Source organism: Solenopsis invicta, chromosome 13, assembly GCF_016802725.1.
Source record: "Solenopsis invicta isolate M01_SB chromosome 13, UNIL_Sinv_3.0, whole genome shotgun sequence".
NCBI classification, from domain to species: domain Eukaryota; kingdom Metazoa; phylum Arthropoda; class Insecta; order Hymenoptera; family Formicidae; genus Solenopsis; species Solenopsis invicta.
The window spans coordinates 610671-635810 of NC_052676.1; the positions used below are offsets into that span (position 1 = coordinate 610671).

At 35.4% G+C, this 25140-nt stretch overlaps 1 protein-coding gene and 1 long non-coding RNA gene across 5 annotated transcripts in view; one reads left to right on the top strand and one right to left on the bottom strand.

Annotated features, from left to right (window-relative positions):
- LOC120359389 overlaps window positions 1-25140 on the top strand; it is a 197216-nt gene that overhangs the window by 130725 nt on the left and 41351 nt on the right. The gene's annotated exons all lie outside the window — the stretch shown is intronic.
- The window catches only part of LOC105199582 (neuroligin-4, Y-linked), a 203649-nt gene that overhangs the window by 73373 nt on the left and 105136 nt on the right, over window positions 1-25140 (bottom strand). For all 4 annotated transcript variants that reach the window (XM_039456699.1, XM_026137036.2, XM_039456698.1 and 1 more), the window contains one exon: window positions 612-965. In XM_039456699.1, the coding sequence (XP_039312633.1) occupies window positions 612-965 (354 nt within the window). The remainder of the gene's footprint in view (window positions 1-611; window positions 966-25140) is intronic.

The following is a 25140-nucleotide window of genomic DNA, read 5'->3' on the forward strand; positions in this document are numbered from 1 at the left end:
GCACATAAGCTCGTTTCACCTTCTCGTCTTCTCGAAGATCTTGTTAGCGGATTCGGTAGCAATTCGAGATAGATCGATATAAATTCCTGCAAGCTCGTAAGTCGATCGAAGGAAATTCGTTTCAGAGATGAAAAGAGGCAAGTTAGCTCTCTTTTTATTTGCGAATACGTAATTGGCGTAATACGTAATTAACTGAAGCAAAATAACGCACTGTAACGAAGCTCATGTAAAACTTGCTACTCTTCAATTATGTGTAATGCGAAAGCGCTTTTAATCATTTATGAGAAGCGCGGGCGCGCGGCGTGTTCTCTGAATAATTGCGAACGCAACATGGCGGCGAACGGTTCAGAAATTTCGACTGGCTTCGTTCTCGAGAAAATTTATTAATTACGTCCGCTTGAATTTTACAATCCACAACTATAATCACTTTTAACAAAATACTGTTTTTTCCAACTTTAGAGCGCGCGTTAGTTTATAAGCTCCACGCTCTCCGCATCCCCCCACCCGTCCTCCGCCCGTTAGATGTGCGTTTTTCGTCAGTTAGTTATCGTAATATATTATTCCAACTACGCTGGGGAACTCACGTTGACTCAACAACTTTAATTACTCACCCCGAATGACGGTGGGGCTAATGGCGAGAAAATGCACGCATGCGGCCCCGGTGCCCTGGCCCATGAGGGTGACATTTTCGGGATCACCTCCAAAACGTGCGATGTGCTCTTTAACCCAGTGCAAGGCAGCGATTTGGTCCATGAGGCCATAATTTGCGACCCTTGCCTTGGTCTGCGGCGCCACGTTGGCGTTCAGGAAGCCGAGCACGCCCAACCGGTAGTTCATGGTGACGATCACTTGGTCGGTGTAGCTCGCTAGGACACTGCCATCGTAGGGGTTTCCGCTGCCCCAGTCGTAGCTCTCACCGTGAATGTACAGCAACACCGGATGCTTCCTGCCGCCCTCCGCCATGCCTGCGAAACACAAAGGGATCGCGTCGCGACGCGACGCGTCCTTTCAGTTCCTCTTTCGCCAGCGGCAAGCTGAGGCGACAAAGACGACGACGGTGTGCCGGTGTGTTGTCGGTATCACCATCGTCTTCTTTGTCACGAACACGTCGAGAACACGAAGCGTCTACCTGCCGAAGCAGATCGTATCCGGACATGACCCGGTATTGTCCCATGTTCCGGACAAAGTGCGGCCCGTGTGCCGAGCACACGCGTTTCGACGTCATCAAATTTCTTTCAACTGCAACTACGAGTTGTCTCGGCGATAGAGATAAAACAACATTTTCTTTTCATTTCTAATTCCATGAAATAATGTTCATGTTGACTTCATTTAAATAACGAAAATACATGAATTCTGTTTAATTACAATCTTTATTTAAATTCAATTAAAGTAGAACTCGAATTTAATCAAGTTGCACAGTCGTCTCGCTGAGCACTTGTAACATTTAATATATACACTATTTTTATAGCTTTAACGCATATTTATAGTACATGGAATATTCGACGCTTATTTCGTTTCAGGACGTAAAGTCCTGAAAATTGGTAAGAATAAGACATGAAATTATCGAGCCGTAAAATTACAGAGAACCGCACTCGTACCATCTTGCGAAGCTTTACGACAGCGGCTTCACTAATGCATCCTTTTTAAAAGAAAAGAAAAGAAGAGAAATAATATCTTTGTCTTTATGAAAGGATTATTTGATGTACAAGTAAAAATCTTAATCTTAAACAAAGTATGTAGGATGAATAAAAGATGTCTATGATTGTCTCTTTGATTACAGATTTCTCTTCCGATAAATCGGAATTAATTCCTTTTAATTTTGACGAAGAAGATAAGAATCAAAGATATTCAAGCGTGTTCATTTATCGCAGCTTTCAGTTTTATTTCAGTACTTTTTACTCGAATTGACATTCTCTGGAAAGTTTTGCAACTATTTCTTCTCACTGTCCTTCTTTCTTCCTTCCATTGCGACTTTCTATACGACTAGACACGGTCAACATCGCTCTTTGTTTCGATAAGAGCCACTTCCGTTTTACTTTTGTGACCATAACGACGAGAGTGGCGCGGTGGAGTGATGCGGCAAGTGGTAGGTCCATATTTCGCGATAAGGAACGCCCCCGGAGAGTCCTTCGATGAAAGAAATCTACAATTCCAATGTTCTTACTATATGCACTTTCCGGATTCACACACATATACACACACACACACACACACAAGATTCGGAAAATGTAAGAAAGAAGTTTTCCTCAGTGGAGAATTTTACTTTTTGAGAAGACAGATTTCGAAGCAAGACAGTTTTCGAAAATATGTATGTCGAGTTACCTGTGGTTATAATTTTATGTGATTGCTATCAGAATATTATTGCGTATTTAATTTGTCAACATCTCTATTAATATTTAATCAGTTTAATTTATCAATTAAATTCATTTCACGTATCTGATTCACAAACGCTATAATATTTCTGATAAAAGAGATGCTTTAAAGCAACGTTATCTGTTCTTTCATTAGAAATTTACTAAACGTGGGATTTTCCCCTCTTTTAATTCATTCAGTGATTCCTTCCTTTTTACGCGATAGCAGAAATATCTTTCGAATTTCCACCTTTTTTCGTAGCTAGATCTCGATGCTTACCGAGTATTCCATGGCTTGATATCGGAACAGAGAGATTCTGTGATCTGTCGAGAAAATTTTTCTCTAACCCAACACTTCTGATTCTCCCCAAGCTCCCCCGAAATTATCTCAGAATCTTAATCAGGTAAGTCTTCCGTCTCAAAGTACTTCGCAAGTTAGCAGCGTATTTGCCAAGACTCTTTATTCGGATTAATGCAGATCCATTTTAAATCCGTTTTCCTTCACTGCGCACACAGAATGTCCCCTGCGATACTATAACGAGGACAAACTGCATAAAAGATGTTTTAAAAATTTCTGCCAATTTTTCAAAGGTTCAAAGGTATAAAACTATGATTCTCGTATAATCCATGTTTTTAATTGTAACAAGTCAGATATAAGATGTAAGATGCACGGATTGCAAATTTATCCAATTTATATAATTGTAAAATATAATAAATAATAGATAATAGAATGAAGGAATACGTATTTCGTTTTTCATAATTTTGAACATAATTTTCTGAAATTTTGGACGGTGAAAACAGAGACTATAGACACTGTATACGTACCCATATGTACTTGGTAAATGGAAGCTTTATGAAAGGATACGACCAACAATAAGCTCGAAACACAAAATTTGCTCTCAGCTAATTGATAACGCATTATCGTTACATTAGTGTTAGCATAATCGGAGAGTATTTCTCAAAAATCGAGTCCTTTGAGCTTTTGCCGATGGCAGTGAATTAATAGTAGGCGGGGCGGACGTTAATCGAAGCGAACTGGAGATAAATTCGGCGATTGGACGAACGAGCCCGTTGCACTCGAATGTTTCGAAATGGCTGCAACGCGAAAATGTTTAACGTTAACGCCAAAACTCGATATTACAGCGGGCTTTCTGCATTTGCTGGAATACTCGATAAATCTCGTTCGGAAAATAGATTAGCGCGATAGGTCATCAGCGAGACTTCTCACGACATGCGCGCATTGGTATCAATTTATTCATCCTCCCTACCCTCCTCCTCCATCACCTCATGATCAAAACAACGGATGTCAAACATGCCTGAAATAGTTTCAACTTTGTCTCCGCAGGCTTTGCATAATATGCATCGACATGGTGCTCGTTAATTAACGTTGCCAGATGAGTTAATATTAACGATCGTCGATAATCGTAACGCTCTGACGTTGACTTTCAATAGTCTTTTATTATTTCGAAGCTTGACGCGTTATCAGAAATTGCTTTACACAACATGTATTTTAATGCTAAAATAATTAAATAATTAATATGATCTGTCTATATCTAAAATATAATCCAATGTAATGATGGGTGCAAACATACGCAGCAATTTACGGCAAATGCATGACACGCCCTTTCCTCTGCAAAATAGTAGTAATCCGAGTTTAAAAGTCAAAGGGCGAATTTGTTAGCGTAACAATACGTCGCCGCGGGGTCGACCATTTTTCCAATGATGTTATTCGTCCATCATCGGAAATCCGATTACTCAGTCCCGCTTTGGTCTCTGCTTTCGGAGTATCATTTTTAGCTCGTTATTGTGACAATCTGGCATGTAAAGCCTAGTTTATACCATCCACTTTTGATCATCACCTGCATCATTCATAAATTAATCGATCGATGGAAAGAATTGCGACAATGAAAAAATACTCCACTTTTATACATAAAATGCATACGTCCCTACTTTTATTTCGATTAATATAATATAATACACTTGTTTTACTAACATCTACTAGTAGTTTTGTTTATTATTTTGTATATTTCCTTGATAGAATTTATTTTAAACGAAAAAATAAAATAATTTCCAGATCTCAGATATTACCTCAAGCTTGAGACAACGCAATTATAACGCCTATAATAGATGAGGATAGATGGGGTTATTATCTGAGGTGAATAGTGTAAATTCGGCGTAACGTGGATCAATTATTGCTGGCGATATTACGAGAGATTGCGTAGCTGTAACGCTGAAACTTGCAGGTGGCTTCAGTAACTTTATCGCTCGCGACTCATTATGCACAAACAGAATCAAAAGTACGTAATTACATCGCGAACTTTGCAGTGCAAACTGCGACGGGCATAATCCGCGCATAATGTGCGCAGTACGTGAAAGCAAATTAATTACTTCGTTCGTCGCAATATCGCCAGCAAGTTTGTAAACGTACCATGGACAAAGCTTGACTGTGCCAGATTTCGTTAAGTTTTAACAATAATTAATTTCGTATCGCTTTTTGTGACGTCTCGGTTATTTTATAAAATTATTGATCGATTTTGATTTATCTAAAATTAATAAAGCATTCGAAATAAATTATCGTTAACCTTTGTCACGTATCAAGTTTTATTTTAACGTAAGCTGCATGACATTTTGGAGCGCTATATTTTAGATTTATCTTTACAATTAATGTATATGTCGAGTTAAATTTAATATTTATATTTATCGAATCAAAATGAGACAATGCAAATGATAAAAAAAAAAAAACAATGTTGCACTTTAAACACAAGCAATAAAGGTTTAAAATTTAATTCTAAAGTAAAAATTTACTTTAAACAAGTTATTGACGCTTCAGGGGATAAACCACATATTTATTAATAATTGTAAAAATAAATTTTAAATTGTGATATTTTTAATAAAATATACATAGGTAAAATATACAATAATTCAACACTCAATTTTAATATACGCATTTTCAGTTATTTACTAATATTTTAATTTATAATATAGAAATAATTTTTAATTCTTAAAAAATTACAACTTTTAAATAATAAAATAACAATAATGAAAGGTAAATCTCAAAATATAAGCATATTTTGATAAACATACATGGATTTTACTTTGTTGATTATGTAAATAACGAAACAATAAATAATTTAATCTCTGTTAAGGTAATAATAATAATAATAATAATAATAATCATTGCAAAATCCTGATCTGAACGTTGGTGTAAATTAAGCAAATAACAAATCAACAAAACGCTTTCAATGTAAATTACTACGAATACATCTCGGGGGACTAACGCCACACTGTTGTCGCTTCATTAATGAGTTTTATTACGTTTCATCACGTATTAACTTTAAATCACTTTCGTCATACTCCAGCGTACTTTAATACGCTCATATAAAATCCTCTAAAATGTAAGAATGTCAAAGTTATGCGGTAGTCTCAAACTACATTCGTAAGAAGAAACCTGCGTGTAGAGGCACGAACGCACATGTGTGTAAACTCACTTGCGTGGGACAGCACAGCTGGTCGAATCCGAATTCACCTAAACACATTCCAGCAACTCCCTGTGTTATATCCTGCGTCATAAACTCGCGGTATCTTCCTTTACTGCGCGATAAAATAAACCACGATCACTGTTATCATGCGGCGCCAGGGGGGGTGTGTTAAATTAAATTGATAAACACTACAATGGCAGCTTTACAGCAATCGCCGCTGCGTGCCGAGCTTTTACGACGCTCGGAAAGAAAGCGAGAACAGCGTCTCAATAAGTCTCAACGTACAAGTTAATCCTTTTGGTTCTACATATTGTTTTTGTAAGAAATTAGAGCCATTTTTTCTTATTGAGTCATTTGTCAAGTAATAAGATTTTAAATTCATATTGTAATATTATATCATAAAGAATACTTATCCAAGTTATTAATTCCCATTTATGATTATAATTGCAACTTTAACTTTATTTCACCTATGTTAATTTCATTTACCTTATTTTGCATACATTCACACAGAGTTGATAAGAAGACTCTTATTAAAAAGCTTATAATTGAGAAAATGTGGAAAGTTTTTATTTAAAGAATTTTTGGGACACAATAAACACTAAATTAGCAAAAAGTCTTGAATGTAGCACGATAATTTTGAGACAGCTAAAAGAAATTAATTAAATAATCGTTTCCAGAGTGCGAGTATCAGCATCCTCTTGGCGGATTTTTGCCAGTAAACGAGATTAGAGGGGAAGCGAGTAGTTTTTGAGTAGAGACGCAAACAGAGGGCTGTCGGAGCCCAGAGAGGGAGAAAGAGACAGGAAGGGGGGGGGAGAGGGAGAGGAAAAGGGAGAGAGAGAGAAGGAGAGTTGGAAAACGCTATGCAGAACTTGGCAGTCGCGCGGGCTCCGGGCACGATCTCACTTAATTGGGGTCGTGTAATTTAAGTTAAGCAAGTCGTAAAATTTGAATCGTAATTGCGCGCATCCGTTACATGCACACACATGCGAATGCACGAAGCAATACTTTGCGCACGTGTGTGTATATAATCGGAAACCGCTCTCGCAAGAGAGACTGTCGAATAGTTTCGCATGTACTTAACGTTGCTTTTCTGGACAAAGCGTGGCTCTCAAAATTAAATTTTTGGGATTCGTTTAGATAGCTTTCGTAGTTTTTTTTACCTAAAGTGAATAAGCATAGATTTGATAATTGTATATCGTTTAAAAATTCAATTTCAAATTCGAAAAGTTGAATGAAAATTGATCAAAATTGCTAACACAAATCTAACATCAATCTAACAAGGGGTATTAGAACTCACATCCGCAAAGTTTAACTTTGCGTTTCCTTTACTTTTAAAATTGACATATGTAATAAGGTGTTTCGCTCTAATGCTATTTGAAATATTATATATTTAATCCGCGAGGAACATCGAAAGGAAAAATTTGTCATAGTTTTAAACATGATTATTAGATCGTGTCGGTGTAAACGCCATAGCGATTAAAAGCCACCATGGTGTGGGTAACACAACAGGTAGATAACAAGTACCTGGGCATTATATGGAGATGCGGATAACGCGATTAAGAGCTTACCGTTCCAGTGTATCGTCAAACGCGGATTAGGAGTGGCTGTGGCATCGCTGATGCAGTTAAAAAATTCGCTTCCTCCAAACAACGCATCCGATTCTCGCGTTCAAAGCTAGCTCAAGTTTTTTGAATCACAGATTAATCTCGTTTTATATTATGAGATTAAAGCCCCGGAAAACCTGAGTTCTCCGGGGATATACAATGCACGAGAATTTCAAGGCCATAGGAACAGACATGTACTGAGAGTATTTAGAAATCCAATTATTATAAAACTTGTTCATTTTTCAACCTTTTCGAGGTAAGAGAAATAAACTAAATTCACAAAGGGTGAAGGAATTAGCATAGTACAATTTAACATTTAAAAGTTGAAAAATGTAATAGTGGTAAAAGGATTTCCTCGGATTAAATTGAAAAACGTCCAAAGCTATTAAAGTTTCTTATATACATATATTGTATATAGATCTCAAATTAATTTAATACATGATGAATACAAAAATTGCATTACCCCGAGTCCATGACATAAGCTCTTGCAGTCACTAGTTCTAGAGATTCGCTCTAACAATAATTCAAGAAGCTAAGGCTTTAAGGATCCGTCAACGTAGCCATAAATGCAACAGCTTCGTCTCCCCTGTACTCACCCTGGTAAAATCTCATGGCGTAGACTAGAGCTGACAAGAGTAGACAAGGGGAGTCTCGACCGCTGTTTCAATATGGCGCTAGCTAGAGTTTAGCAGACTCCATGAAAACGAGCTTCTTCCTACTGCTCGGTCCACCCCCGCCTTCCTCCCCCCCTCTCCCCCTACATGCACACAGGCCGTGCAAGTGGCCTTGCATATTTGATGGGACGTTTCTCGGCATCCTTTCAACCGGCAAGTTTCCAGGTATTAGCATAGTAAACATGGATTTACGTTATGCACGGCCCCGCGGCTCTATATTACTATATATGGACGTTACAAGGAGGCACGAGCAAGCTTAGACGTTTACTCACTCAACGCACTTAAGCGCGGAGCGACGCGACGCACCGCTCTTCGTCTTCCTAAAACTGCCGTCGATCACATCCATCGCCGAAGATTTCAGGCTCGATAACCGAAACTTGAAACTTTACGTCTTATACCTACTAGATAGTATCCATTACTGGAGGATTAGTAGAACGTAATAGGTAGAACTAAAGGGAAGTGTATGGATATTATAGGCATAATCGGTTTTTTAATCGAGAATATTCTTTTCAAGTTTAAAATCACACATCTTGTGTTGATAATGTCTACTGATATTATTCGAACGAATATTCGTATGGTATCTAGAATATTCGTACGATTTTTTGTGCTGTTAGGGTGTGTAGTATAGTATATACGAGTATTAGTAATGTGCAAATGTATAGCATACATTTCGTACATATTATATAGACGTATCGAGTATAAATCGAAATTAAACAGATTCTGCGTACTGATAGACACGTAATAATATTTTTTGACAAAAGATAGAGATAAAAGTGATGCTGGACAGATAAATTTTTTCATTTATTCCTGAATTTTCGACAATTATGCAAACACAAGTTTATCAACTCGAGGGTTGTTTTCTATAACTCAGCTAGATAGGAGCAACAGAGACACGGCAATCATAACCGAGGAAACTTTGCGAATAAACTAGCTGCATGTACGCGACAACGAAACGCACACGTTGCGAAGCCGCTCACAATAAAAAATGGACGACGTGGCGGATAGGGAGACCGACTCGAATCCAGGAAGCCACACCATGAATTACACGTGCCAGCTGACAATAGATTTTTTTCAACTTCTACCATTGCTTCCAACACGGCGACGAATAGCATCCAATTTTTCTCTATTCAACTCTTAACAATCGAGCGAGCGCGGGCGCGGGCGGGCGCGGCGCGGGCAACGGGTCGGGAACGAGAGTTGGTTGGCTGGGGTGGCTAGGGTCGAACGGAATTCTGTTGTCACTTCGAGCACAGCATATATAACGACTTGAGCTTTATAGGGGTCTATGAATCTGCGCTTACAGTTTGTCTAGAGTCACGCTAGCATTGCGATTGAATTCCATCAAGAAACATACGCATGAAAATACGTATTCCGGTTATTGACAAGGACGCGCAACACCACGGTCCCAAGACAATTCGACGAGATTCTATCGGAGCTTGCGTAGCGTGTTTATTCTCGCTGAATGAATTTCAAATCTGAGGTTTCCATCAGCACATTTCCGTCATCCACGTTTTCCACGAGTTTTCACAAAATTTTGCCGCGGATTTACAGTTTTTTGCAAACACTCCCATGTTATGAGGCTGTTTCGCTCTATACGATAATCCACAGAGCAAGTTGAAAGTTTCGTCGAGTCGTCCCTTCCTGAATTTCAATTCCGCGTGTGCTTTCGTTAATCCGATGTTACACAGAAATGCGCGGCCACGGCATCGTTCCAATATTTGTCGATTCAGTTAAAACTTTTAACTGAATTTTCGTCTGCGCACGGGATCAATGTTCGATCGAGATTTATTATCATTCTTATTTATAGAAAATTATTCGTGTAGATTTTACGGAATAAAGAGGCATTTTAACAAGAATTAATTATTAAAAAATGGATACCTATAAAGCTTTCAGATGTAAAATGAAATAAGGAAAACGAGGAAAATGATGTGAAAAATAAATATAAGAAAAATATTTAAACATTTTAGTCCGCTGTAGAATTTTTTTTTTAATTTTCATTTAAATAATATTTAACTTTTGAACATTATATTTTAAACTAAATTGAATATATCAATGCGAAGAGAATGAAAAATTATGATAGATCGACGTTGAAATAATCTCAACAATCATTTTTGTTGAAGCTAAAAGACCCAGATTTGGCGGAGAATACATTTTCTCTCAACGAACGCCTTTTAATTAAATATTACTCATTAGCACAGGGAAAGTGGGTTTAATGCTGGCGACGTGACGGCATTAACGAAACTCGGCGATTAAAACCGTCCCGTAAAAACCGACAGCTTAATTTCGCGCTCGGGAGGTCCTGCGTGATATCTGCTAGCAATTTCACCACGATGGCGGTTCCTATAGCTCTATCAGGTCGACATAATTAAGCTTACGAATTTAGCTACTATGACAGACAAAAGGATTTAAGGACTGGAAGGTTTCAAGGTCGTTAAACGAATATCCGCATATTTGAGACTATAAAGCTTCTTAAATCTGTGTGCTACCAGAAAACATTGTTCATCTACTATTACGTTCAACAATTCAAATAGCGTAATACGTGAAAATCCCTGGATTTGATTAATTGAAAGCAATTTTTATTAGACGGGAACAATAGACTGTGTGCCAATGTAATAATCGCACGTTTGGTTGGCACTTGAATATCTGCGACAATTAGTTGCTATGATATTTTCAGTGATATGAAACAATATGACTGAACGATATATTTGCGCGCGCAAATGAAGGTAAAATGAAAATTCGAGAGCAAACGGGCAAGCGAATTCGTGCGCTCTATCGATAATTGCTTATGATTGGTCACGATATCAGACAATCACACTAACAACCGTAAAATATTGTGCACTTAAATGTATCTAAATTGAAAGTTATTGAAACTATCATTCATGCATGGTATTCGTTATTAACATGTGAACATTTATCAATGCTGGACATGATACATATGTATTACTAAAAGTTTCATTCATGGATATGATGTACACCAAATGGTTCTAGTATTATATTCCAAATGTACATATTTTTAATTGTTATGATGCATTTGTTATACACACGTCGCAAATGCCGTAGAATGATGTAAAAGACCTGGTTGTATTTAGGATCTAGTTAAATAGAGATTAGCAGACTCTGTCAGCTCACAAACTTCTGTAATATTCACTAAATGACTCTGCGCGCGCACGCGTGCCCAAGGGGGCAAGAGAGAGAGAGAGAGAGAGAGAGAGATGAAAGTTAGTAAAATATGATCCCCACATCTAACACAAGAAACAAAAGCTTGAGAACAGTTTTTGCTCATCACGATATGACATTATACAATTATCCAATCATGTAAAATAAGAAATAAACTATTTTATTTTATATTTGTTTATTCATTCTTCTTTTCGCACAAGTTTTATAACTTATCAAAAAATAAAAGTGATAAATCGTTAATAATTAAAACTATTAACTATTAAAATAAAATAAACGATTAACTATAATTCTCATTCTCATAAACATGTTGTCAGCTTGAATTTAAAAGAAGAAAGTTCTATTGTCCGTGATATTAACCATTTAAAACACATAACAAAGCATGAACAAAAAGGTTTACAATTAGATAGAAAAAGAAACATATATTAAGATTAATATTTTGAGTAAGATAATTATGCGCAATGCGTTGGAACGTACTTGGAAGTATTTTAAGTAAACCGATAAATTGTATTTAAACAACGATGCAGATGTGAATACGGATACTGCACAAACATCTTTTCGCACTCCGTGTAATCTGGGATTAGCCGCGGCGCGCATTTTGAATTCGCCCGTGGGGCATAACGCGCGCGGTTATAAACTTCCCAGCGGTATCTCGGATTATCGCTCTAATACAGAAGAGTCCAGCCATTGCGTTTATGAAAGTCTGCTTGCATCTCAGCGCAATTCCCGGCGGAACTACATCGAGTTCCATTGATTGCCAAATGCACCAATCAGCACATGATACAAAGGCATCGTGCATTCAAACATCCATTTAGCGTTTCAACTCAGCAAACGCTTTTATTGATCCTTCAATAAAGGGACAAGTGCATAATTGGTCTATATCCGACCTATAACTTCTCCATCTTCGCTCTACAGTTAGTTTATATATGTATGTAACGATCGCGTATACAGTGGTGGTAGTTTCTATTTCTGACGACGAGCGTGTGTTATTTAGCTCACCAACTGGCATCAATATTTTCGGATTACATACGAATACTGTACATACGAATATTGTATAGAACGAGTTATCTTTTCAGTATAATTGGCAGCTAAAGAATGTACCAGTCGAATTAATTTTTCAGAATGGCGCAGATACGCAAAATAATTTACTACAATTCTCTGAATTGTTTAGCTTTGTGTGATCGGCTTTAATTCATAACTTGTAATCGATACTGGATTATAACAAAGCTAAATTGGGCTTTTTTTACATAGAGCGAAATCGGATTGCTTTGCATCTTTCTTTTCGGGTAAAACTTAGTTGGAAATGTAGACTTAACGAAATTCTTATCGCAGTCGGATCAACGTTGGATAATGGTCCCGGAATTGTCGGCTACTGCTCCGTTTATGTTTTAACTTAGACAGTAGAACTTAGAACAATGGGAAATAAATATAGTTTCTTTAGTTACGGTCTTGAAAAAAGTGGACGCTTTGCGAGTGATTTCTCTGCCAAGTTCTAATCGGGTATTTTAGTTTCGAAAAGATTTCCAATTCTACAATAATAAAAGTTTTAAACTCTTGGATTCTCATAATCACCCATTTGCAATTTCAAAATATAAAGTCTTTATTTTGAAAATATCACGGTTTTAAACGACTGTATATACATACATGTATAAAAGCATCTTCAATCTTTCACGATTTTCAAATATTCGAATCTTTTTATTTTTTAAGTTTCGCGCAATACGAGCGATAAATTCAATCACATTCTCAACTAGTTTTCCAAAAAAATGATATTCAAGGAAGACATGTGCATCGTTTTTTCTTCCATGCCTGCCGGCGTGTGACCCTTAGTTAAGACCTTGAGAAGGTTAAGGGTTCCCCTTGAGCCAATCTTAGAGTACCGTTCTGCGAAAAAGGGACAACGTACTTTAGTGAATCCTTCTCCATATTTTTCCTCCCAAACGAAGGGCTTTTATCTAAAGATCAAACCTTTCGAGTACTCCTCGAGCGAAAGTTACTGATTCTAAGAACGTGTGAATTATAAAGATTCAACGTTATAAGAATTATAACATTAAAAAACTTTTTGAATTTTTAAAAATCATTTTGCGTTCAAAGAATATGTAAGTACGGGACTCGAGTACGTAAAGATTTCTGTAAAAATGTCTGTAAAAATTGAATGCACCAGAGATTCCAAGTAGGAACATGCACGTAGTAGTCAAGTAGTCGATGAAAATTAATGAGCATATCAGTAAGAAAAATATCAAAATAAATCTCTCATTGTGCTTTGTATGCCGGAAATCCAAGAGTAATACGTGATGTGATTTGTCGATCCTCGGGCTTATCGCATTTCTGATCCGTAGTCGGAGCAGTCTCGTCCTTCTACTCCTTCTTTCCATGCTGACAGAACGTTGAGTAAATTTATCCGTCCGCGATGATACGTGGGAATCCGACATTTCCCGGTCTTATGTCGCTTTCGTTGATAGCAGAGAAGACAGTAGACGGTAATATATCTTCCGCAGTATAGCCCAAGCCGAGTGCGTCCTTCTATAGCGAAGGACTTACGAAAATCCTGTGATATTATTCGGTCTTACGGTGCGCCCTTGTGTCTGCCAGTGGGATTGAGCAATCTTTATTTCAAGTGAAGGATAACTGCACTGCATGTATATCAGAAACGGAAGAACGTTTAGCGGGAGAGAATAGATAAAGTTCTAAAGCGTTCTCATGTTTAGAAATTCACGTGATAGATTAGATAGATACGGTACATGCGACCGAGAGCATTTACATAAATTCATCGTTCACGAGTCGTTGCTGTCGTTGCTGACGCAGAAATGCTTAACCGAAAAGAATAGACAGGGACGCCGCCATTTGTCGCGGCCGATCTTGAGGAAAAGCGGCACGCGAGGTGTGAAGTATTTCTTGCTTTGTGCGACCTTGAGCGCGCAAGATTTACTTGTCCGTTCTAGCGACACGAGGACTAAAGCATCGTCCTATGTCTTACCGGGCGATAGAACGGAAATATAGGACAGCAGTATTGTCGGACTTTTGCGCAATCCTGCAGATGGAAAGATTTACTTTACGGCTCGAGTGATTCACGAAGAAAGGACTCTTTTTCTGTCGCGGAAAAGAAACCGAGAGTCCCGCCCCGCCATTTGTCTCGAGTCTGCGCGAAGAATCGAATTGCCACGTTACTTTACGCGTGAAAGGATTCACCGCTTGATCGCGTAAATCTAATACCACGTTACTCCATTATATTGTGCGAGAAATAAAATGTCTAACAATTTCTAATATACAAGGTGTAGCGTAAAATGTAATAAAATCATATACAGCCAATGAGATCGAACGATATCTTTCTTATATCTTCTTTTCCGCGTGCCTTTCGTTTACGACTTGACAGTGTTGCATTGAGTCGAATGCGTACCGCTTAAATATTATTTTTTATATTTCCCATTTGTGATACCGGTTTCTATGCGAATGAACGTTGGAAATTGTAGCTTGATGTTCAAGTATCGGTTACTACATTGTTTAATCTTTTACCAATAATGTGCTACAAAAAGTATGGCTTGAATAACTCGAATTTCTCAATTAAAATAATTAAAAGCATTAAGAATCATTAATGCTTACTTTGTTAATAATTTATCGAAAATAGAATAAAATATTGGATGATTAATAAATAATAATTATAATTTGTTCATATTAAGTAATTATTTTACTTTTATTATTATCACCTATCAGTGTTGCATTAATATTATTTAGTGTAATAAAACTTGTTGTTTATGATTCAGGTCGAAAAATTTTATAAATTTTATAAAAATATTTAAGCTTCAAAATAATTGAAAATATATAATAAATATAAAATATTTTACGACAACTTTTTATGAAAATATAAAAATTCAGTATATAGTAAAATTGGACGCTAACATTATCAGCTACGTAAATTGATAAAAAATTAATATCAGTTGTATCTAATTTTTTAAATCAGATGTAACTAATATTAATTTTTTATCAATTTACGTAGCCGATAATGTAATCCAACATCGATATTTTGTCGTTAGCACGTATAAAACGAGATGTAATCTGTTAAATTTTTGTGTACGTTACTTATTTATCATTTTTTTCATATTTTTATCATTAAATGTCGCTTATATTAAATAAAAACATAAAATATTGAGCTATACGACTTGGGCGATCGGCACGCATTCAACGACTCTTCCCTATATCCTCGAAAACTTTACGGTTAGTGGTAGGTGTCTCGTTGCAACGCGAACAGCGTGATGTTTCCAACTTCGCGTGTGTCTCCGGGCGATAAACTCGCATAAGCTGACCATCCGCGATCCTTTAGAGTTCCTTGTGCTCAACTCACCCTCTGAGTTACTAGAAATCCTCGTGAAGTCCGAAGAAGAGTCCGCACGTTGCTCTTTGTGCACCAGCTTCTGTGGTAAAGCAAAATCGTGCTCGTGCGCACGCAGATACGAAAGGTCGAGAAAATGGCGCGGCTTTATTCCTCCGTGCCGAGAGAGGATTGGCTTCTTCGTGTCTCGCGGATAGACATCAAAATTTTTATGATCATCACGTAATCTCTTGGGGAAACAGGGGGGGAGGGATTTCGAAGGAGTCCGTAACGCGACGTGCAGACAATACTCTCGCCGTTCGTTTCTTGAGCAGCATCAACATTGCTTTAGGACAAGGAAGGAATAATTTGTACCATAGGGTTTCTATATTATTTTAAACATTGTGATGCCAAACGAGAATAATTATTAAAAAGAATTGGAAAAAAATTCTTATGTAATAAATACACGATACTATTAAATATTATTTATAGATTTTAAAGTTACACACTATATGGCTCTACAATGTTACGTAGCGATCTTGAGTATTCTTGCATTTTTATCCTACGGTCACAATTTGTTTGATGCTAATCAGAAATGGTCGAAAAATAAATATTACATAAAGCTCGTTTATATTGATTATTGACATTGTCCAATCGCGTCAAAGGCAGGCTTAATAAATCATTTAAAGTTATAGCGGTTCATTAAAACATAAAGTTTAAACTTTTTAAAAGAAACGCAAATCGATAAGTCTTCCTTTGAAATATAAATAAATAAGTCGAGAGATTACCCTGGGTAAATCATTAAAGCTTTTCGCCGAAATCTCGAATATCAAATTATCCCAATGGATATTATACTTTTTCGGGTCCTATATCCTCCAACCGACGATCCCGAAGGATCCGGCCGGATCTTTTATGATGCCATTCCCGGAAAATTCCATTACGGTTGCGGCGCGCGATCCTTTCGGGATCCAGCATCGATATTTTGCCTAGACCTGCATTACACCGCGACTCACCTGGACGCCGGGGGAAAAGTCGATAAACACCGAATATTGTGTCGTCACTAGCGGATAATAAACGTTAACTCGGTTAATTCCAGCGCGCTAGCGTTACAATAAAGGCAACGAAACTAACGCAATTTGCGGCGTCCAAGCGTAAAGTTCAGCCGTTCACGGAGCGGATGTCTCTCGTTCTGACTAAGGTCCTTCGAATTCTGCTAAATCCATTAGCTCCTTCCCATCTCTTAGGATTTCCTCCTACATGTTTCAGTGACGTCACCGATTTCGCGCCCGCGTAATTTTATTGATCTCTTCGATATCTTTGACTTTTTAACATTCGATTAATAAATCATGTAAGCAGAAATATAAGTAAACAAATGATTGCTTTCAGAGGAGCTATGTTAAATTTCTCGTGTTAACAGACACGAAAAAATATTCACGCAAACTTTAGATCGAAAATAAACCCATCCAAGATACTCTCCATTTGAAAAACTTTATCGAAATTGTGACGATAGCATAATGCTAAATCAACTTCTATCACTAGAGCCATATGGTATACGCGGGTAACTTTTTGACCTACATCCGCGATGGGTGATTAAAAGTTTGATCATATATGTTGATATGTGTTCGAGTATGATACATATATCGATTGGCCAGCATGATATATATGTACTGTGGAGATCCGCGGTACTTGTATACCATACTGGCCAATCGATTGTTTCGGTTTGGACAACGCTAGTTAAAAAAAAAAAAAAATATTTTTTAAATTATTTTAAACCAGATAAAAGGCTTTTCTTCTAGATTTTTGAAGACTGAAAATGATGCCGCAAGCCAATTTTCACAAGCATGTCTGGTTTCCGACATAATTGAGATTTAATGCGATAAAAATGACTTTTTTTGCAATACTTGAAATTTTTTGTAAAAAAAGTCATGAATATAATGTATTATTCATTCCCTGTAAAATGCTTTTTTTTATTTCGCTATTTTTTTTCAATTATGTTACGAAGGATTTAAAAGATATAGAGTTCTGCTCAGATATAGTTGGAAAATTTATAATAAATTTAACAAAATCAAATATCAAATGTCGCAAACGGTCCATTCAAAGAAATTTCAACATAAAAATTTTAACAAGGATCAGTTTTAACACACATGTATATATTAGCGATTTATCATGATAAATTACACTATCTATGTATATCGATAGTCATAAAATACAAATTATAAGTATAATACACATGACTTTATTGTCATAAGCAAAAAATTTGTCATCTATTAAATCCTTCATAATGTGGTTGAAAAATAAGATATCAAAGTAAAAAAATGCATTTGATAAAAAATAAACAATACATTTATAACTTTTGATTCGAATTTCAAGATGATGTTAATTTTGTTTTACAAAAAAATTTTTTAAATATCGCAAAAAGCTCTGTCTTGCATATTAAATCTTAATTATTTGGAAAACCTAACGTACTGTGTATCATAACGTGCTGGATAAAATTTGCGACATTATTCTCAGCATTCAAAAATCTATAAGAAGCCACATCTTTGACTGTAAACTAATGTAATTTTTAATAAACAAAACGTATTCATTTAAGTATAACAGCAATGTATAAAATAATAGAGTTAATGTGTGTCGAACTTAAAAAATGCCATCTATTTAAATTTATGTATTAACGTTTCTACATATAGTTTCACTAGAAACTATAAACGTACTAATTGCAGTTTCCCGATTAATGTTCATTCAAATGCACAAAGCAGTAAAGTTTCCCATTAGGCGCGATTAATTATCAATTCGCTTGAGGTACTTGGCAATATATTATTGACTATAACCACGACATTACACGTTACATTTTATATTAACGCGCCGTAAATATTAGGATACGAGTTACATCGAGTTACTAATTCAGCGATTTCACATACGATAGTTATTAAACGTGAAGATTTATGTCGCTGGCGGAAAATTTTCGTAATAACTGATGCGCGTTACATTAAGAGAATATTAAGTTCAACGGAGCGTTCCGAAAATAATCCTTGAAACAGCAACGGACTCATTACTAGAGATAATGAGTCCACAGAAAATTTCCCGTCTGAAAGGAAGAAGAGAGTAATACTTTTAGTTGGCCTGTTCTTAGAACCTCGCCTAATTTTTACGAAACTTTCACGCTGCAGTATTTCAAATGATCCGCGTAAGATTCTTAATTAACTAAGTAATATCAATAGCAGATTTTTTTATGTTTTAACTGAGAAAATATGAAAATTAATTTATTTTAAGAGAAGAGTTTCACAATTATTTTATTCAGTAATAATAGATCTTTTTATTGTATATAATAGCACATGCATATGCATATTTTGTGAAAGAAAATTCTAATATATACATTTTTAAATATATATTATAACAAAAAAAAATATATATAATTTGTTTTGAGTTTATGTATTGATGTTTTTTTTTCTATTTTACCGAACCAGTAAAAAGTTTGATCGCCATTCCACATTATACGATAATACTAACTTTCAGATAAGGCAAAAATTGAGTGGCGCATCCTGGAGGTAATCGAGGCAGACCACGTGCGCGCTAGAAACAAAATCAAAGTCTTGTAGAGTGACTTGTCGAATGCTAATGCAAACTGTTCGGTCGTTGCGGCGGGAAGTTGTGTAAATTGATTGCTGAATTATTTATCAGGTTGCGCTCCACCTTCTCGAATGTGGTTGTCACAACCGCAATTTCTGCCTATACTTCCATACTTATGTATATCTACCTTCTTCTCCTATGTACGCGAATGTTTACATTAAAAATAATACAAAAGTAAAAAAATTATTGTTTTTGCAAATACAATACACTTTGTTTTATGTGTTTGCAAATTTAATTAAAATTTTTAAGAACAGTTTTAAAGTATTTTTTTAATTTCTATTTTAATATAAAAGCACGTAGTTTCTTCTTTACAGTCTTTTTTCTTATTTCATTCAAGATTCACTTTTAATATCAACTCGAAAACTATGCAAATGCAATGTCATAATGCAAACAGCATATTTCATGGCAGTTTAATGATTATTATCCTAAACATATATTTTTAAATAAAATATCAAGAATAATTAAAAGTACTTAACAATTCTCTTTTGGAAAGTTTATTCTATCTTATGAGTATCTTATACGTAATTCGCATATTTATAAAGCAGTCTCTGGAACGTTATATCATATTTTCTTTTGATATGTAACTCGAAGAAAAGGGCAGAGAGAGAGAGAGAGAGAGAGAGAGAGAGAGAGAGAGAGAGGAAGAAAAGAAGAGTTCTGGAACAACTTTTAATTCTCATGAAACTATTTCTTATCCACCCCACACTGCTCGCTATGATGCATTTTATTTTATCAACGTTATAATCTTCAAAATTAGCGAAGAAAAGATCACAATGTTTAATGTAAATGTTTCACAATTATTTATAAGCTAAATTAAAAATGAGTTAAATAGAATAATCAATATTAAACTATCATAATGTTTATTGCAATTAGTAATATTTAATAGCCATTTAAATTTATAAAATGTAACACAGTGTTACATATATTAATTCCATGAATTTTATTGATGAAAATTCTCAATCTTTTTAAAATTGGAATAAAAATAAAAAATATTACAGTAGCTTTCGAGAGAAAGCACCATTAATGCGGTTTAGATGTGCAGCTAAAGGTTTTAAGGTAGAAAGGTTTAATAACTCGAAGGGCTGCAGAATCTTCCGAGGATCGTGGGCGTCCAACATTAATTAAAAGCTGATCCTGCGATGTCGTAAAAGGTGTCCTTGGAAATCCTCATGGCGGTTACCGAGCCCGCTGATGGCCCTTCAAAGGATTCCACCAGTGGCGACAAGAAAATGAGGTAGAAAACAAAAGGTGGAAGACTAACACGAGAAACGCTAGAAGGATACCGAAGCAAGTTTCACTGGGCATATTAAAAAATTAACTTAATTCACGGATAAAAAGATAAACGGAGAGTCTCTTAAGGAGTTGGCTTAATGACACTCCCCTCATTCTTTTCTCTTCATCCGCAAAGTTCCTCCATTCTTTTTAGTGTCGACCGTTTTGCAGCTATCGCGTCTATCAAATTAAGTTAAAAAATTCATATAAAAAACGCATTAACAAAATGAAAATAAAGATATATAAAATTGTAAAAAACTAATCTTTCAGAGATTCAAGCGTTTCAAAAATGTGAAAGAAAAAGATTTTTTTAAAAGCACGTAAAGTTAAATTGAAATGCGGAAATTAAAGATTCTGCTTCCCACATTTATGTACTACGGTACATAAATATCTTACTATTTTCTACTACCGTAATCTTCTTCAGACTTACCAATCTTTGTAACTTATTTTTACAAGAATTTTGTCAATGTGATAGCCAACAGAGCCGATTTTCGTCGAGTTGGAGAGGTGTTATCTTACGGAAAGTGGAGTGGATCATTGAGTCGATAGACGTCGGCCTAACGTAGTATAAACCTAAATCTCGATACCGAGTCAGTTACGCCCGACCGCGAACGTGGAAACGCTCTTTGGGTATCGGTAAAATCGTTAGTTCTACGGTGATCCGATTTACGACGTGACAAATCTCCAGGTCCGCACTTGCGGACAACCCAGTTTTCCTATCCAACTACTGACTATCCCAGAAATAGCGTATAACGTTTCTGATAGTTGATAAAAATTTATAATATTTTTGACAAAATCTATAAACGATCTGCAAACTCTTGTTAGTTTCACCGATTTAATTGTTTAACTAGACATTTTCTAAACACTTTATCAACTAATCTACCAAGGTTATGCGATTGAAAAAACAGATTCGCTGATTTGCTGTGTTACGAGAACATCTCTCTCTCTCTCTCTCTCTCTCTCTCTCTCTCTCTCTCTTTCAAGACGATTGGGAATTGTTGAAGCATCAAATTCCGATTCTGCGATACCTGAACTATTAAGTGAATTCATGAATATTCACTTTATTGAATATTTATATCTATGATAGAAAAGATTCTTGGAATGATTGCATTTATCAAGACATTTACATTTTTAATCTTTTTATTTTTAAGTTTCTCTTCTTTCCCCTCCTTCCCCGGAATATAGTAGATTCACTGATGAAATATTTAAATTCTTAAAAGGTCATTTCATTGGCTGTCTCAAACTTGGAGTGATTGAAACATAAAACTGAATTTAATAATACATAAAATATCTTGACACCTCGTGACACGAATTTCTTATAAACTCGTCGCAGGAAGATATCAATTTCAAAAGATATGATCCCTTAAATCTCGACTTCGCACCATCTAATAATCCTCTAACTCGTTACAGGCGGCGAAATAACTAATCTCTCTTAGCGCAGCTGCAATTTCGGGACGAAACAAATCCAATTTCTTCGCAGGCGAGGTAGACACGGGGACACATTCTGTGAACAGGATTCATTCGCACGACCACGAGAAGACGAGACTGTACCTTACAATAATAGTCGCGCCGTAACGAAGAGATATACGCGTGGGCGGACGCGACGCCATGCCAGCCTGACAAACGAAGAATCCCGCCATCGCCGCCATTACAAAAGTTTCCCGCCGTGAAAAACGTCGGATTTCCGCCCTCGGACCTCTCTAAATCACCGGATGTGCTTTCGACCGCGAAAAGCTGAGGTTGTATCTTAGCCTTAAGTCGAAATCAGTGTTTAGTGCTTTTAAATCAGCCATCCTCGAAGCTATGCTCTCCGTTGCGTTACTCGACTTTACTATTCTTTATATCAAATTTCGAAGCTCTTTAACCTCTTCAAACTTCTAACATGATATCTATATATTATACCGTTTTTCACTGGAGTTTTCTACGTTAACGTTTCTTCTTCGAACTAAAACTGCGATTAACGATGTTTTTAATTTTTTAATCTTTAAAATTAGATTTTAAACTATCTCATAATCTATGCCTCGATCTCTTCAAATTCAGAGATAAGAAAGTTTTTAATATTGAGATTAGTAGTAGAGAATCTTTAAAGAATTGACTGCAAGATTCAGATGTTCAAAAATAAAGATATTAAAGTTTTTAGGTTTTTAAAATCTTAAACGACAAAAATCTTGCATTCAGGAGACGCACAAGGATTCTTCCTATTTACCTATATCAGAGATTCTGTTTACGATTCTCGGAAACGAAAACATATACTATAAATGGTTGAAAGAAGAAATATTATAAGCGAGCTCGCGGGAGCTTGTTGTATTTTCCGAGTAAAGGCAGCGCGGTTGCATCGATAGAATGAAGTTCGATAATCGAGAATAGAGGAGCTTTGCGAGGAAGCAAATGGTGGCATTGCGTTGAACAGAGTTGGGAGTCGATTTTAGGAGCGAGAAGGAGCAACGTTACTTCGAAAATTGGCGATAAGGATAATGCGCGAAAATATATTATCGAGGCATTGAAAACAATTACTCGCGATACACAATAAACGATTGTTTTTGTTAATTGAAGTGGTGATATCCGTAAAAGCTCGTGTCGACTGGATCTCCCGATGAATAATGCGTTCCGATTGGTTTGGAACGCTGCGCATATACGTAAAATATTTACTATGACGCTGGCCATAATTTTGCTATTTTACTTTTGATAGCTTTGAAAAAGATCTTTGTTACGAATAAAAATTTTCTGGCAAGTAAACATTTGGTACGATATTTTATATTGGAATAAAGATCCCTATATACGTTTTTATGCAGATACACGTGTAAGATCGTAAAAAGTTAGGTGCAGGGAAGGGGGATAGATGACGAATATAGCTCTGGAAAATATACGCAAGTTTTTTTGTCTAAGGTTTTAAGAATAAAGGTAAAGGTATATATTGATGCGTATAAATTAATTATTAACGCTAATTTAACTCCTTTTATGTCTCTTTCGGTATAAATCTGTTTTAAACAGTTGACAGAATTATCATCCGTATCGTATTATTATTATGTTTTCTTATTATTATAAATAGATTTATTTGTTTATTAGATTAAACTAGATAAAAAGTAATTCTACATTATTTAGTAAATTGAGAAATTTTTACTGTACTTTTGTCTTCTAATTTCAAATTATTGGAGAATTAACAATTTATATAATTCCATATGGCTATATTAAAGTAATAAATGTATATTTTAAAATATACTAAAAATATATTTTAAATATATATAATATAAATCAATATATTACATGCAAGAGAAAGTTAATAAGAAGATTGATAGATCGTAGAGAATTAATTAGACGCAAATCGTAAATGTAAGTAGAAAACCTTGCCTTTGACTCATCAAAGTAAGTAGAAAATTCGATGACTAAAGCGACGTTCGTTGTAGAATACTTCCTATAGGAGACTATTATTAATTCGCCTATAATAAAGAAAATGAGCATCTAAGGAGAAAGGGCCGTGAATGCATAAAAGTAATTGCCCATATGTAATACAAAATCATTAAAATCATTATCATCAAATGCTTATTGCAACAAAATTGTAGTCTAAATATATAAAAATATTTAAAAGTTTTGGAATGTATAAATTGTGGAACAATACAATACTTAAAACGTTTAAATTAATACGTTTAAATTTACTCTATTAAGATACTTTATCAATTTTTAACATGAATAATTTAGGTATAATAAAAGTTCTTTTATAAAAATATTTTTTTTTTTTTATTAATGCCGATAAGGAGTTCATGGTCCAAGTGTAAGTGTTTCTAAAAGCTATTATTCGGAAATCGATACATTCGATCTTGAGAGCCCGATACATTCGATAACGGTAATCATCTTGTTCCCTAGGTACCCCGGTGCATACTGACGATGCAGGGAAGACTATAGAAGCAATTAGCCTAGACCGGTGGCCTCCTGTATTAGTTTCACAATAAACGCAATAGATGCGACTGGCCATAAATTCCTGATGGGCCACTATACGAGCAAATAGATGCATCTCTATTTTATCCTCCTCTTTATTCTCCTCCATTCTTCTCTTTTTACGTCGTCTCTTCACAAGGCCATAAAATTTTTAAGACCGTATTTCGTGAATAGTGCTTTTCCTTAAAATTGCGTTGGATTAGATCGGATATTTAATCAATATCTATTCGAATATATCCTATAAATACTTTAGAGATATCATATATCCTATTTATGTAATCACATTTTACTTCTATCTTATTAAAAATGTTTACTAAATTTTATTTTTCAACATTTTGTAGTAATATTATAGAACTTTCATCGTAGTCTTTAATTATTTTTTAATATTCTGACATTACAATTTTTTTTCAATGTCCCTATTTAAAAAATTATAAAATTTAAAATTTTATTTTTTATGTATTTAATAAGTTTACATAAAAAATTAGTAAAAGCTCACTTACAAAATAATATTAATTAATAATATTAAAATCAGTTACATTTTTATTGAGAGATTTTCTACTTTATCTTATTAGCATAAAAAATGAAGATCGGAATCAATGTAAAAATTTAAACGCGCCATTTATAGAGTCTTAAAAATTCTTATTAAGTGCAAAGTTATCCATTGCGGAAAGAGCCGTTCCCGGAAGATAATACATTGCTTCTCGCAGTACCGCTGGTATGGCA